Below are 13,913 nucleotides of genomic sequence, written 5' to 3'. Positions count from 1 at the left end.
AGAGTAACCCGTCTGCTGACACCGAAATCAGGCACTTACTCCCTGATTATGAGCAACCCTGTTAATTGCAACAACTGCAGTTACTAAGTGTACATAAATGTCGTCAGGCCGAACCAGCCCATTTACCAGAACATGCAGAATTTGATGTTGCAAGCAACACATTCTGCATGTTATCCCCCCAAAACTCACAGTTGTGTGGTATGTATTGTACTCGATAAATTCCGACTTGGCAAAGTCAAATTTTATCAGGTGCAGTACATATCACACCAACTATGGGGTCGTTTTAAAAGGGTCTTAGAGAGACAAAGAGCAAGACAGAAGAAGAGACGACGTGAAAAGAGAAAACAAGACAGCCTCCAGGAAGTAACCAAGGCTTAAAAATGTAACCGTGCTGTCAAAGCTTTATTTACACCGTTAAAGTTCACTTTGAAACAACACTATCCTATAAAACGACAGCGTTTCATCGGGCAAGAGTTCTTTCAAGCTCCAGGGCTGTTCTGTGTCACCAAAGGCCCAGTAAGACATGAGGCCGACCCGGGTGGCAGGGCACCGGTTGGTGGTCAGGCAGGGCACAGCGTGGGGCCTCTGAAGAGCACAGCTGAACGGGGAGGGGCCAAGGGGGGACGTAAGACTGTAATAATAAATACATGAAGGAAGTGGGAAGACGCAAACTTAGGCCTCGGACTCGAACATCTTCTTCCTGCCTTCCATGCCAGACTTCTCTTCAATATTCTTACGCCAGTCTCCAACGTCGCGCAGATCCTTCTCCTGAGAGGGAGAGAAATGAAGAGAGAGTGAGACTTGGTATAGCCAGCACGGAGCAGTGAGAGATGTGAGTGAGCATGATGTGAGGTGGCGTAGAGTTAGCAGGGAACGGAATGACGCATCAGAATAAAACGTGACACTGATCTTACAGGGCACAGAAAGCAGGGTTGGACTGGCCTAGAGGGCAATCAGGCAGTGCCCCGTGGGCGGGTCTGACAAATAAGTGTGTGTACAGCATCCATTTTAGGACATCCTTATTCCTCACTCATCAGTAGGGATGATGTATGATGGATGAAAAGTAGTGTTGATGTATGAGAAGTCGGGATGATGGAAGAGAAGCTGGGATGATGGATGAGAAGTAGGGATGAGGAGTGAGGAATGAGGATGTCCTAAAATGGATGCTGTATGTGTGTGTAGTTTTGTTTTAGCCGTTGTGGGCTAGTTCTGTGGGCAGGATGGGCCGTTTTTACTGTTCATTTCTCTGATATTATAACGTTTTTGCTGTATGCTTCGCTAATGGGGGACACTTTTATTTTATGGCCCAGGCTTATTTTTATGTCCCAGTCCGACCCTGACAGAAAGACATAGAGCTAGCAAGGCATGAAGTGACATGGAACCAGCAGAAACAATGACACAGAGGTAGGGAAACTAAGAATAACAATAAACTAGCAGGACAAGAAGAGACTTAAAGCTAGCGAGACACTGAGTGACAGAGCTAACAAGCCTGAGCTAGGAGGACATACACTCATTTAGAATATAGCGAGTCAAGAATTAATTTGGAGTTAACATAAAGTTAGTAGAAACATAAATATTATAAAAAATGCAATGTCTTTGAGTTTTGCTAAAGCAGTGACGAAGCAGAAAGCGAGTGGGCAAGGAGTGACACTGAACTACCAGGGCAAACGCTGACAGAGCCAGCAGGGCATGAAATGACACAGAGCAAGCAGGAAACAAACTCTGGGACATCCTAAGGATTTTAGGGGCCCTAGGGCACATGTAGTCTGGGGCCCCCTGTTCATAACAGCGTTGACTTTATGATCCAGTTTCAGCTCTTTCACACCCTCTTTTACCAGGTCACTGATAGTGCACATGCACACACATACACATTCTGAAAGCATTTACATTTAATATTCAGGGATGTTGATGTGTTTTCAATATTGTTATTACTGCAAATAATATATGTTACATCCTCCCATTTCTCATATGTGAAGTCCTGTTTTGATCTAAAAGAACCTTTTTTATGGGTGTTGCATGAAACATAAACACAACATTTCTCTCCACGATGTTTGTAATGGACTCCCAAACATCACACACATAAAAAATAATTCAAAGGAAAACAACATTTAAAACAATGAGCCTGATTAAAAGTCTTGCGAAGGGGGTTATAGTGTCACAACGTGATGGATAACCGTCCGCCGTATACCAATTCTATTGTAGCCAATGGAACTTGTGGTACGGCGGACAGGATATCCTCACGCCTGTGACGGAGAAACCCTCTTTGCCAAATTCTAAATCAGTCCTAATCAGTTTAAGAATTATTCAAGGTCATCAGGGCAAGACTCTATCAGGGGGTCCCCTGAAAGGCTGGGGCCCTGAGCCACAGCCCACTTTGCGCATGCCTTAAAACGTCTCTGAACAGACTAGCATAGAGCTAGCAGGAAAAGGAGTGCCACTGAGCCAATAGGGCACAAAGTGACAGAGCTATGAGGTCACACAGCAATACTTAGCTAGCAGAACAAGCATTGAGTGCATAGCTGGCAAAAGTGCAGCAGCATTGGGGCACTGGGAATAGGAGTGACCATGTGGACCCTTCAGACTGCTCTTTTTTACTCCCAACCCGACAAGACATGGAGTGACATGGAGTTAGCAGGACATGGAGTGCTGTAAAGACAGCTGAACACTAGTGACAAACAGATACCAAGACATGGAGTGACTTTTCTGGTAGACAGGATTACTAGAGGTGATCTCTGCAGAAAGGCAGAGCAGTGTTTGTAGATTTTCAGGACCATGCCAAGACAAATGACTGGCTTTGTACCTTGTCTGTGTCTTCTTTCTTGACTTGCTTCAGGTTGGCACGGAGCTCCATGTTGACCTTGTGTTTGGAGCCCAGCAGAGCGCGCAGCATGGCATCAGCAGACATGCGCACTCTCTTCAGTGGTGGCCTCTTGAACTTGCCTCTCAGGTCAAAGATCTTCTGGTTCAAATCTTCCAGCTGAATAAGGAGTAAAGAAGGTCAGAAAGAGACATGTCAAAGAAGGATAGGGGTACACCTTTGCACGGAGACTATCTGAGTTACCAAGCAAAATACTTAGTATTGTCAAAATCCAGGAAACTCCCCACCAACCGAGGCATAACATCAACTATTAACAGAGGCTATCCTTGCACAGTGCACTTAATAAGAAATTCACCTTGTCACCCAGAAACAGGCGTTTTATCACACTCAAACAGAAGAATGCAACCCTCAAAAATAGGTATTTAGGCGCAATTAAGTGACAAATCCCTTATAACCCAGAAAGCCACCCTCTAAATCACCGTCCTCAAATTATGGAAACTCTTTCCTTAAATCAGAAAAGCATTGTCACTGCAGGGAGCTTTGCACACCCGCATTCTCAACATAAGTGACTGCTCTTTTCAAGTCTGTAAAAATCAATCCTTAACACCTGTCTTCAAACAAGCAAACTAGTCTGATCAGCAGGGCAAAACCTTCTCAGGCGGGAGAACCATTGTTGCCAATCCAGTAAGCCCCTTTCAACCCTGCAAACAGCTATTCGTAACCCATTAAATGACTCTCTTCAAGTCAGTCAAACTGTATTCAACACAGGAACCTCTCGCCTTACATCTGAAACCCAGTCTCGCCAACCTGGCAACATCTTCTTAGAATGGAAACCCTTTTCAACTGTGGAATCCTCTGCCCCAATCCAGCTAAAGGCTCCCCTCACCTCGTTTAACCCACACTCATTAGCCCAGTGGCATTCCCTCTGGCCTGCATAGTTTCTAAAAAAAAGTTAATGGAGAAGAAGAGTCTGTGTGGAAGCACATTCCCAGGATCACAGGCTGTGGACAGGGATGTCTGGGGGTATATTCTGGATGGCAGCTGATGGAAGGGGTAGTTTGGATGGGAGCACGATTCAGTTGGGAAGCATGACCAATGTGGGGGATAGTTTAGGTACTGTGGCTGGAAACAAAGGCAAGGTAGGGAATAGTTAGTAATGGAGCCCAGTTTACGAAGCATAATCCGTTTGGAAATACAGGCTGGTCGGGGCATAGTTTGAGCGAAAGCAGAGTGGAGATAGGATTTTCTTGCAGGGAGTATAACATGGGATAGTATGTTTGGGAGCAAGTCAGTGGGGTGGAGTTGTTTAGATATGAGAGCAGCCAAAGGGGAATGGTCCCCTTAAATGATGAGAAGAGCTTAAGAATCCAGAAGTTACCTCTTTGGTGCTCTTCTGAACCTTCTGTTCCATGTCGTATCTTTCTTCATCTACCACATCTATCTTGGCGTGCATCTTTTTGCAAAATTCCTGAAAGAAAAGAAGCCAAAAAAATCAGTTTGGCCCACACTCCCTCGAACTCCAACATTCAATCTAATCCACATTGTTTCAGGGAGGTCTCCACCATCCACGCAGCTTGACCAGTATTCTCCCTCCACCCCATCCTTCATTGATACCCTAGCCAAAAGGTAAACAAATTCACCCAAATGCGAGTCTTGACAAAATTTAGGAATCAGGGTTCCATCAGTGACATCTCTGGAAGGCTTGAAGACTTCATACATCTCTACGGTCTAACCATGTGCTGCTCCAGAAACTACCATACCCATATGGGACATGACAAAAGCATCCCTGGTAGTTGGTGCAGTCCACATACTACAGTGGTAGACCTCTCTGTCGAGAAGTCTGGACAGGCCCCTATAGGTTGATGCACTGAAAGGCCCAGCCCATATTCGTTTGTAGATATCTTGACTTCTTGGTCTTGCACTCTGTCTGCAGTAGTTCTGCTCTGGAGGCTTTGACTGACTTAACTAACCTGTAAATCTTGGAGGGAGCTTGGCAGGCTCAGGGGCGGGCAGTGCTCTGCCAGGTAACTCTCCTTTTCAGCAGCGATGTCTAGTTCTTCTTTCTCTAGTGCAGTCTTAGCGACTTGCAGCATCAAACTCTGTGAAGCAGACAGGAAGCCATATTAGGGATGCTGGACAAGAGTAGTGGGTGAGATACAAGATTTAGGGGCGGCTTTTGGAATGCAGAAGGTGGTCCTATGTGTGGGGGTATTTAGGGGCTTAAGAAGCGTGATGAGTTGTTCCTGAGGTGGGTGTAATAGCAGCAGTGAATATAGTAGGCCACGAAGGGATGCAGTAGGGGTGGTGGGTGTAGGGGGAGCCGTAGGAGCACTGACTGTGGGGGGTGCTGAAGGAGTTTTGGCTGTGAAGAGGTGACGTATATCCAGTGACTTGAGGGAAACTTTCGGAAATATTAAATGAGGGGTGTGTAATAAGAGTGGTGGTTGTTGATGATTCTGTTGTAGTGCTGAAGATGGGGAGTGCTAGAGGAATGATTGCATGGGTAAGGATTTAGGGGTTCTGTTAGGACGCTATTGCTGTAGCAGTGCTTGCTGAGGGTGATGCTGAAGTAATGCTGGATGTAGGGTATATAGTAGAAGCGCTGGATGTGAGGGGGTGATGCAGGAGTGTGAATGCTGTTACACTGCTGGACTGCTTGCTGCAGTGAGTTCAGCAGAGGTGAAGGGCTAATTACGGGGGATGCCTGTGGTAGTGATGGTTGTAGTGGTGGTTGAGCGGAATCCTGTGGGAGTACTGCATGGGGATGCTATTGTAGTGATGGCTGTGAGGTATGCTGCAGGAGAGCTGGTTGTGGGGGCTTCTACTTGTGGGATATGTTTAACGAGAGCTGGCTGTGGGGGATACTGCATGAGAGCTGACTGCGGGAGCTGCTGCAGGACGGCTCACTCTGAGGGATGTTACTGCTGGCTCTGGAGGATGCTACTGGAGTGCTCACTGTGAGGGATGTTACTGCTGGCTCTGGAGGATGCTATTGGAGTGCTCACTGTGAGGGATGCTGTAGGAGTGCTGGCTTTGGTGGATGCAACAGGAGTGGTGGCTCTAGGGTATGAAGTAGATGTGCTGGCTGTGTGAAATGCAATAAACAAGCTCCTGGTGGATGCTGAAGGAACACTGCTTATACCAGTACCAGTAGTGGGTGATGTTCTAGTGGTGCAGATGTGGTGGATGTAGTTGAAGCACTGTGGCATGACATAGGAGCACTTGCTGTATGACATGATGTACATATACTGCTGTTGGGGTGCTAACTTTGGGGGATGCTGCGGAAGAGCTGGCTGTGGGGATGCTGCACGAGAGCTGGTTGTAGTTGAGGCTCCACAACAGCTGTCTGTGGGGGATGCTGCAGGAGTGCTGTTGGAAGTTCAAGTTTTGGGGATGCTACAGGACAGATATCTGTGCAGGACAGATGGCTGTAGATGCAGGAGTGCTGGCTGTGGGGATGCTGCATGAGAGCTGGCTGTGGAGGATGGTGCACGAGAGCTGGTTGTGGGGGATGCTGCAACAGTGCTGTTGTGAGTTCTAGCTGTGGGGATGCTGCAGGACAGATGGCTGTGGATGCAAGAGTACTGGTTATGGGGATGTTGCAGGAGAACTGACTTTGGGGATGCTGCAGGAGAGCTGGTTGTGGTGCAGGCCGCAGGAGTGCTGGCTGTGAAGGATGCTGCAGGAGTGCTAGCTGTAGGGAAGCTGCAGGAGTGCTGGGTGTTGGGGAAGCGGCAGGAGTGCTGGTTGTGGGGGAAGCTGCAGGAGTGCTGGCTGTGGAGGAAGCTGCAGGAGTGCTGGCTGTGGGGATGCTACAGGAGAGCTAGTTGTGGGGGAAGCTGCAGGAGTGCTGGCTGTGGGAGATGCTGCATGAGAGCTGGCTGTGGAGGATGCTGCATGAGAGCTGGCTGTGGAGGAGGCTGCATGAGAGCTGGTTGTGGTAGAGGCTGCATGAGAGCTGGTTGTGGTGGAGGCTGCATGAGAGCTGGTTGTGCTGGAGGCTGCATGAGAGCTGGCTGTGGAGGATGCGGCATGAGAGCTGGCTGTGGAGGATGGTGCACAAGAGCTGTCTGTGGGGGATGCTGCAACAGTGCTGTTGTGAGTTCTAGCTGTGGGGATGCTGCAGGACAGATGTCTGTGGATGCAGGAGTGCTGGCTATAGGGATGTTGCATGAGAACTGACTGTGGGGATGCTGCAGCAGAGCTGGTTGTGGTGGAGGCTGCACGGGAGCTGGTTGTGGGGGATGCAGCATGAGAGCTGGCTGTGAGGGATGCTGCACGAGTGCTGTTGAGAGTTCTAGTTGCGGGGATGCTGCAGGAGAACTGACTGGTGATGCTGCAGGAGTGTGGGCTGTGGGGGATGCTGCAAGAGAAATGGCTGTGAGGACGGTGCAGGGTGACAGGATGGGGGGGATGTAGCTGAAGCACTATGTGGCATGATATATGAGTGTTTTCTGTGTGGCATGCTGTACATATGCTGCTGTTGGGGTACTAACTTTGGGGGAGGCAGAGGAGTGCTGGCTCTGTGGCGTGCTGTACGAATGATATTGTTCAAGAAGCCAAAGGTGTTCTGGCTCTTGGGGATGCTGTTGTGGCCATCGTGCTATATGGAACAGTAGAATTGGCAGTGGGTGAAGCGTTCCCATGGATCTAACTCACCTTAAGATGCTGCTTGCGCTGGTTGGAGATCTTGGGCTTCTTCTGCAGATCGAAAAACAAAAGTCAAAGCATGGATTAAAGGGAGCACCATGGAGAGAGGCTCATGCTCGCATGTTACCCACCCAGGCACCCCGGCCAGCGTGTCAGAGAGGTCAACCCTCAGAATCCCCTGATGGCAAAGGGAGAATGATGCCACCACTCTTAGGAGAGTGTTGATGCATCAGATCCTTCACAACCCCACCAAGAACAAGGAAAGCGGCTCTTGGAGGTACCAAGAGCTGCTGTAGGGGCACTGCCCTGGTTGAAAGAAATGCATGCAAGGGCACTGGAGGAACCACCCAGATGTGCGTGTTCATGCTGAACTAGGACTTAAGGTGCTATGCAAGGGTCAAGACGCCCCTTAAACAATGCCCGGGTGACAAGATGAGAAATAAGGAAGACTTACATCATCGCTGCAAGGAAGAACGTGAGGAGAAAGGGGGAGAGAAAGAGAGAGAGAAGGGTATCATTTTATCATCTTAATCATCGTCATGATATGTTCATTTGGTTGCTCACATTCTTCACCCCACATTGAAAGTAAAGGCAGCATCCATACATCAGAAAAATACACGTGTGCACCAGAACCTGGCTGACTGAGACAAGACTTCAGCCAGATGAAGACCCCAATCTCTTTCTACTAACCCAGCCAGCCACCTCCAACACCCTTTCCACCCCCTAGCCTATTCACAGCTCCTGCACGAATCCCCTAACCCACCTAGAACTTGTGTATATTATCTTCATTTGGGCGTCAACCGGCCCAAAATCCAAACAACGTTCCTCATCTCCAGCTTGTCTACTAGCTGGGACTCTGCTCTTGATTGTTTGCAGAAGCTCCAGATATACCCTGAAGCCATTGCCGTAGCAGAATGCCACTGGGCTCACCATAGGAAAGTAAATTTAGAAGCATTTCCCGCACAGGAGATTAGATTTTAGGATCGAGAGTTTCCACCTGAGCAAATTTCCCTGCATCCTAAGATATGCCAGCAAGCTCTTGTCTGTACAACTGACGCTCATCGTGCTGGACTAGCCAATGTAAAGTCATATCATCCATAGGGCCTCCAACCCAAGCCAAGAATGTGGGATGTGGTTCATCTTCTCTCTTAGTAGCAGCCTACTGGGATGTGTAGGTTCCATGTACAACATGCAAACAGACAGCTACATCTGCGGCTGTGTGCCGGTTACCTGCCTACAGTCAAATCTAGAGCCCTATGACCGCCCGTCATATATCTGCAGTGACAGAGCGTGCCACCCATGGAGACGGTTTTCAGTTTCACAGGTAGCACTTTAGTTGAAAAAGAGACATTATTTTGGCTTCAGAGTTCTGAGTTCTATAACTGACAGCTTTCAGCTAAAGCCACCCTCTGAGGCCTGGGAGGGGTAGTATTCAGCCTTCATTGTCTCTGAGGGGTAAGAGCAGCAGTCTTCTGTGTGCACAAGGCTCCGAGGCCCACAGGAGACACCACTCTGCCTGCACAGGCCTCCAAGCCTAGAAGGGACAGCCTTCTGTCTGCATAGGTCCCCACCTCCCAAGACAGGGTACATTCTGCCTATGCAGGCCTCTAAAGTGCCTTCTGCCTGCACAGGCCTCCCAAGCCTAGAAGGGACAACCTTCTGTCTGCATAGGTCCCCACCTCCCAAGACAGAGTACATTCTGCTTATACAGGCCTCTAAAGTGCCTTCTGCCTGCACAGGCCTCCAAAGCCTAGAAGGGACAACCTTCTGTCTGCATAGGTCCCCACCTCCCAAGACAGGGTACATTCTGCCTATACAGGCCTCTAAAGTGCCTTCTGCCTGCACAGGCCTCCGAAGCCTAGAAGGGACAGCCTTCTGTCTGCATAGGTCCCCACCTCCCAAGGCAGGGTACATTCTGCCTATACAGGCCTCTAAAGTGCCTTCTGCCTGCACAACCCTCCTGTTCCCTGCATAGAGGGCCTTCTGCCTGCACAGGCCTTCATTTTCCAAGATAGAGGTTCTTCTGCCTGCACAGGCCTTCTATTTTCCTGTATAAACAGGCTTCTGCCTTCCTCTGAGACAAGGCATATGATGGACAGCATACTGCCTGCACAAGGCTCTGAAGTATCCCGCCTGCAGAGGTAGAGGCTGGCGCCTGCAAGAGCCAGCGCTTGTCTTTCGCTGCCGGAAAAAGCTAGCAAACCACGGACCACGTGACTTCCTTAATGAAACAGGAGGGGAAAGATACTTACTCTTCACCCATCTTGACTTCTTTGATCTAGAACCTGTAAGAAGAAAATTAGAAAATCATAAGACCCGATTTAAAAAAGCACATGCCCTGCGAAGAAAGCAGCATGGTGACGTGTACAAAAGCACAGAGAAGAGAGCGGTGAGAGAATGAAGACTGGTACACAAGCACAGAGACCAGAGCTGCGGGAGCATGATGACGTGTACAAAGGCACAGAGAAGAGAGCGGTGGGAGCATGATGACGTGTACAAAGGCACAGAGAAGAGAGCGGTGGGAGCATGATGACGTGTACAAAGGCACTGAGACGAGAGCGGCTTGAGCATGATGAGGTGTACAAAGGCACTGAGACGAGAGCTGCTTGAGCATGATGAGGTGTACAAAGGCACAGAGACGAGAGCGGCTTGAGCATGATGAGGTGTACAAAGGCACTGAGACGAGAGCGGTGGGAGCATGATGATGTGTACAAAGGCACAGAGACGAGAGCGGTGGGAGCATGATGAGGTGTACAAAGACACAGAGACGAGAGCGGCGTGAGCATGATGATGTGTACAAAGGCACAGAGACGAGAGCGGTGGGAGCATGATGAGGTGTACAAAGACACAGAGACGAGAGCGGCGTGAGCATGATGATGTGTACAAAGGCACAGAGACGAGAGCGGTGGGAGCATGATGAGGTGTACAAAGACACAGAGACGAGAGCGGTGGGAGCATGATGAGGTGTACAAAAGCACACAGGCGAGAGCGGTGAGAGCAAGGAAGGGGTGTTTATGAATGGATAAGTGAATATTCAGGACAGGGCATATGGTGGGAATGCGCTGGGATTGGAGAACACAGGACAAGGCGTGATAGTGCACAGAAGAATGGAACACCGAACACTAAATAGAAGGTTTTGGGCACAGAAATAATGATGCAACCGGAACAGAGCATGTTTATGCACAGAGACTGAAAACAGCAGCACAGTGGGCGTTCAAGCAAGACTATGGATACCAGTGGAACAGTGGTGAAAACAGTGGGGCAATGAGGATAAGAGTGGGGCAGTGGTTGTTTATGCAGGGCTATTGATAAGAGTGGACAGAGCGTGATAAGAGTGGTACAGTGGTGATAAGAGTGGGACAGAAGTGATAAGAATGGGACAGTGGTGATAAGAGTGGGGTAGGGGGTTTTCATGCAGGACTATTGATAAGAGTGGGGTAGTCGTGATAAGAGTAGGACAGTCGTGATAAGAGTGGTACAGTGGTGATAAGAGTGGGACGGAAGTGATAAGAATGGGACAGTGGTGATAAGAGTGGGGCAGGGGGTGTTCATGCAGGACTATTGATAAGAGTGGGGCAGTGGTGATAAGAGTAGGGCAGTGGTGATAAGAGTGAGGCAGTGGGTGTTCATGCTGGACTATTGATTAGAGTGGGACAGTTGTGAGAAGAGTGGGGCAGTGGGTGTTCATGCAGGAATATTGATTAGATTAGGACAGTTGTGAGAAGAGTGGGGCAGTGGGTGTTCATGCAGGAATATTGATTAGAGTGGGACAGTTGTGAGAAGAGTGGGGCAGTGGGTGTTCATGCAGGAATATTGATTAGAGTAGGACAGTGGTGATAAGAGTGGGGCAGTGGGTGTTCATGCAGGACTATTGAGAAGAGTGGGACAGTTGTGAGAAGAGTGGGGCAGTGGGTGTTCATGCAGGAATATTGATTAGACTGGACAGTTGTGAGAAGAGTGGGGCAGTGGGTGTTCATGCAGGAATATTGATTAGAGTGGGACAGTTGTGAGAAGAGTGGGGCAGTGGGTGTTCATGCAGGAATATTGATTAGAGTAGGACAGTGGTGATAAGAGTGGGGCAGTGGGTGTTCATGCAGGAATATTGATTAGAGTAGGACAGTGGTGATAAGAGGGGGCAGTGGGTGTTCATGCAGGAATATTGATTAGAGTAGGACAGTGGTGATAAGAGTGGGGCAGTGGGTGTTCATGCAGGACTATTGAGAAGAGTGATACAGTTGTGAGAAGAGTGGGGCAGTCGGTGTTCATGCAGGACTATTGAGAAGAGTGGGACAGTTGTGAGAAGAGTGGGGCAGTGGGTTTTCATGCAGGACTATTGAGAAGAGTGGGACAGTGGTGAGAAGAGTGGGGCAGTGGGTGTTGAATGGATTATGAAAACAGGACAGAGAAGCGAGGCCTGTGGCTGGGCAAGGCATGACGTCCAGAGGGTAGATGTTGGACAAGGAAAGGCCCCCAAAGACGGCTGGTGATGCAAGAGCCGTCACAGAGTGCCAGTGTACAAGTCTGAAGCCTTCAAAAAAGTTATGTGGCGTAGTACATTCAAAAGAGGCCGGGCCTGGGCAAGGGCCGACTAGAGAGATCTTACAAAATAGGCTCCAGGGAGGCCTCGTGCTGCAGAAGCTTCCAGAAAGGTACAATTCTGGAGAGGGCAGGAGACTCATTCAGAGGCCCAGTGACAAGAAAGCCTCATGGGTGTCCAGGAACTACACTGGAGGCTTCAGGGAGGCCTGGTGACGTGCCAGAGAGGCCACACGATTGAACATCACCCGGAGTATCAATGTTGACTACCACTCCCGTTCAAAGCAGCATGTATTTCAGGAATAGAGGCCCACTGGAATTATGCAATTCTGTGCCAGCTGCGTTTTTCGCATAATTGTAGATTTTTCACACGTGCCAGATAATTCATCCTTTACTGCATAGTATACATGTTTCAACAAAAATAGTTTCTAGCTTTAATGGACCAAAAGTTAATAAAAGATTAGCAACACGTGCCATAGTGGAATACCGTTTGCAAGGGTGGCTGCTCATTTTTCAATTGCTTATTGCTGCATTGGAATGTTAAACTGGTACTAATAAGGTGAAATCCTTGCCCAGATGTTACCATGTAAAAAATTGACACAATAATGAATACTATTACATACTTTGCATCATTATGCTGTATAACTTTTCTTTCCTTGGTGCCAACTTTGCCTCATAATTTAGCCCTCCCCTGCCGCATAATTCCTGTGGCCCTTCGAGAATGGTGAGAATGCATCTCATCCTATTCCCTTTGATGGAAGAACAAGTCTGCTGCCCTCTTGGGTGAAACTCGAGCCTCTCGCAATGTGCTGGAAGTCTCAGGCTGCTTCTAAAAATGACCCCAGCCCTTCCAAGGAGTAGCAGCTGACTCCACAGCCCCAGACCTTAGGCTTACTCCCCAGTGAGACGGGGAGGGGTTTGGGCACATCTTTGGACCAACGCAGAGGTTCCAAGATGGACTGGAGTGGCTGAAATAGCCTCCAGCCTTTCTCGAGGCCTCCCTCCGTCACTGACCAAGAGCGACAGGTGAAACACCTGCCTCCCTCAGACTGGCCGCCCAGTGGCGTAACGAGACTTGAGCCCCCCTGCAAAGTACATGCACCCCCACCCCACTCACACACACACACACTCCGAACCCAGTCAGGAGCTCTCAGGCCAAGGCCCATCACCCGTCCACAGCGCTAGAGCGGGTCCTCTGGAGCTCCTCCACCCCCGACGAACAGCGGGGGCTGCTGTTACTCCACTGCTGTCGCCCACTGTGACTCCCCCTCATTCCGCCACCGAATACTGCTCCACGCCTAGTTCTGGCGTATGTGGCGTTTCTTATTTATTTACTTTGCGAGGGAGTTGAGGGTAAAGCGCTGCGAACAGCTGACAGACACCTCAAATGGCAGATCCTGACGAGTTGGCTGACAAGCAGCGCTCGAGGTGGGAGGCCAACGTTTTTTTTCTATAAATGACGCTTAAGTCTCATATATTGTTGGGAATCTCTAGGTGTGTCTTGGAAGATTCTCGAAAAAGCCAGGGGCCCCATGTCCACATGAGCCCCAGGAGCTTCTCAAATAAGAAGGGAGGGGACGTGGGCCAGAGGATCTCTGGGAGAGGGGCGGGACAACGGTGGGAGAGGCAAATGCTCGGATTAAACAGGAAAAGCAAGAGAATGGCGCAGGCAAGAGGCACAAGAAAACAGAGAAATACGTATTTTATCATGCAGCAAGATTAGCCATATTCAGTAAGGAAAGAGGGAACGAGATGAGATGTATGGATGAGTGGCAGCTATGGGGCAAGGGAGGTTTGATAAATTGTGAAATATCGATTCATCTATAATTGATTTCTATACAAACACAACACTCAAGGGTCCGGTTAGACCAACACCCTTATAGAGGTCCGATCGTTAGGAGCACCCGCT

General features: G+C 49.1%; 1 protein-coding gene across 1 annotated transcript; it reads right to left on the bottom strand.

Annotated features, from left to right (window-relative positions):
- Positions 1 to 374: 374 nt before the first annotated feature.
- TNNI2 (troponin I2, fast skeletal type) lies at positions 375 to 7,617 on the bottom strand. The gene is made up of 5 exons (XM_069223167.1): positions 7,478 to 7,617; positions 4,789 to 4,917; positions 4,197 to 4,286; positions 2,801 to 2,977; positions 375 to 768 (listed from the first exon to the last, which is right to left on the bottom strand). Exons 2-5 carry the CDS (start codon positions 4,909 to 4,911, stop codon positions 673 to 675), a joined length of 486 nt encoding a protein of 161 aa, XP_069079268.1. The 5' UTR covers positions 4,912 to 4,917; positions 7,478 to 7,617; the 3' UTR covers positions 375 to 672.
- Between the last annotated feature and the right edge of the window lie 6,296 nt (positions 7,618 to 13,913).

This window comes from Pleurodeles waltl, chromosome 3_1, assembly GCF_031143425.1.
Source record: "Pleurodeles waltl isolate 20211129_DDA chromosome 3_1, aPleWal1.hap1.20221129, whole genome shotgun sequence".
Lineage (NCBI taxonomy): Eukaryota > Metazoa > Chordata > Amphibia > Caudata > Salamandridae > Pleurodeles > Pleurodeles waltl.
This window is presented reverse-complemented; position numbering and strand designations above follow the sequence as displayed.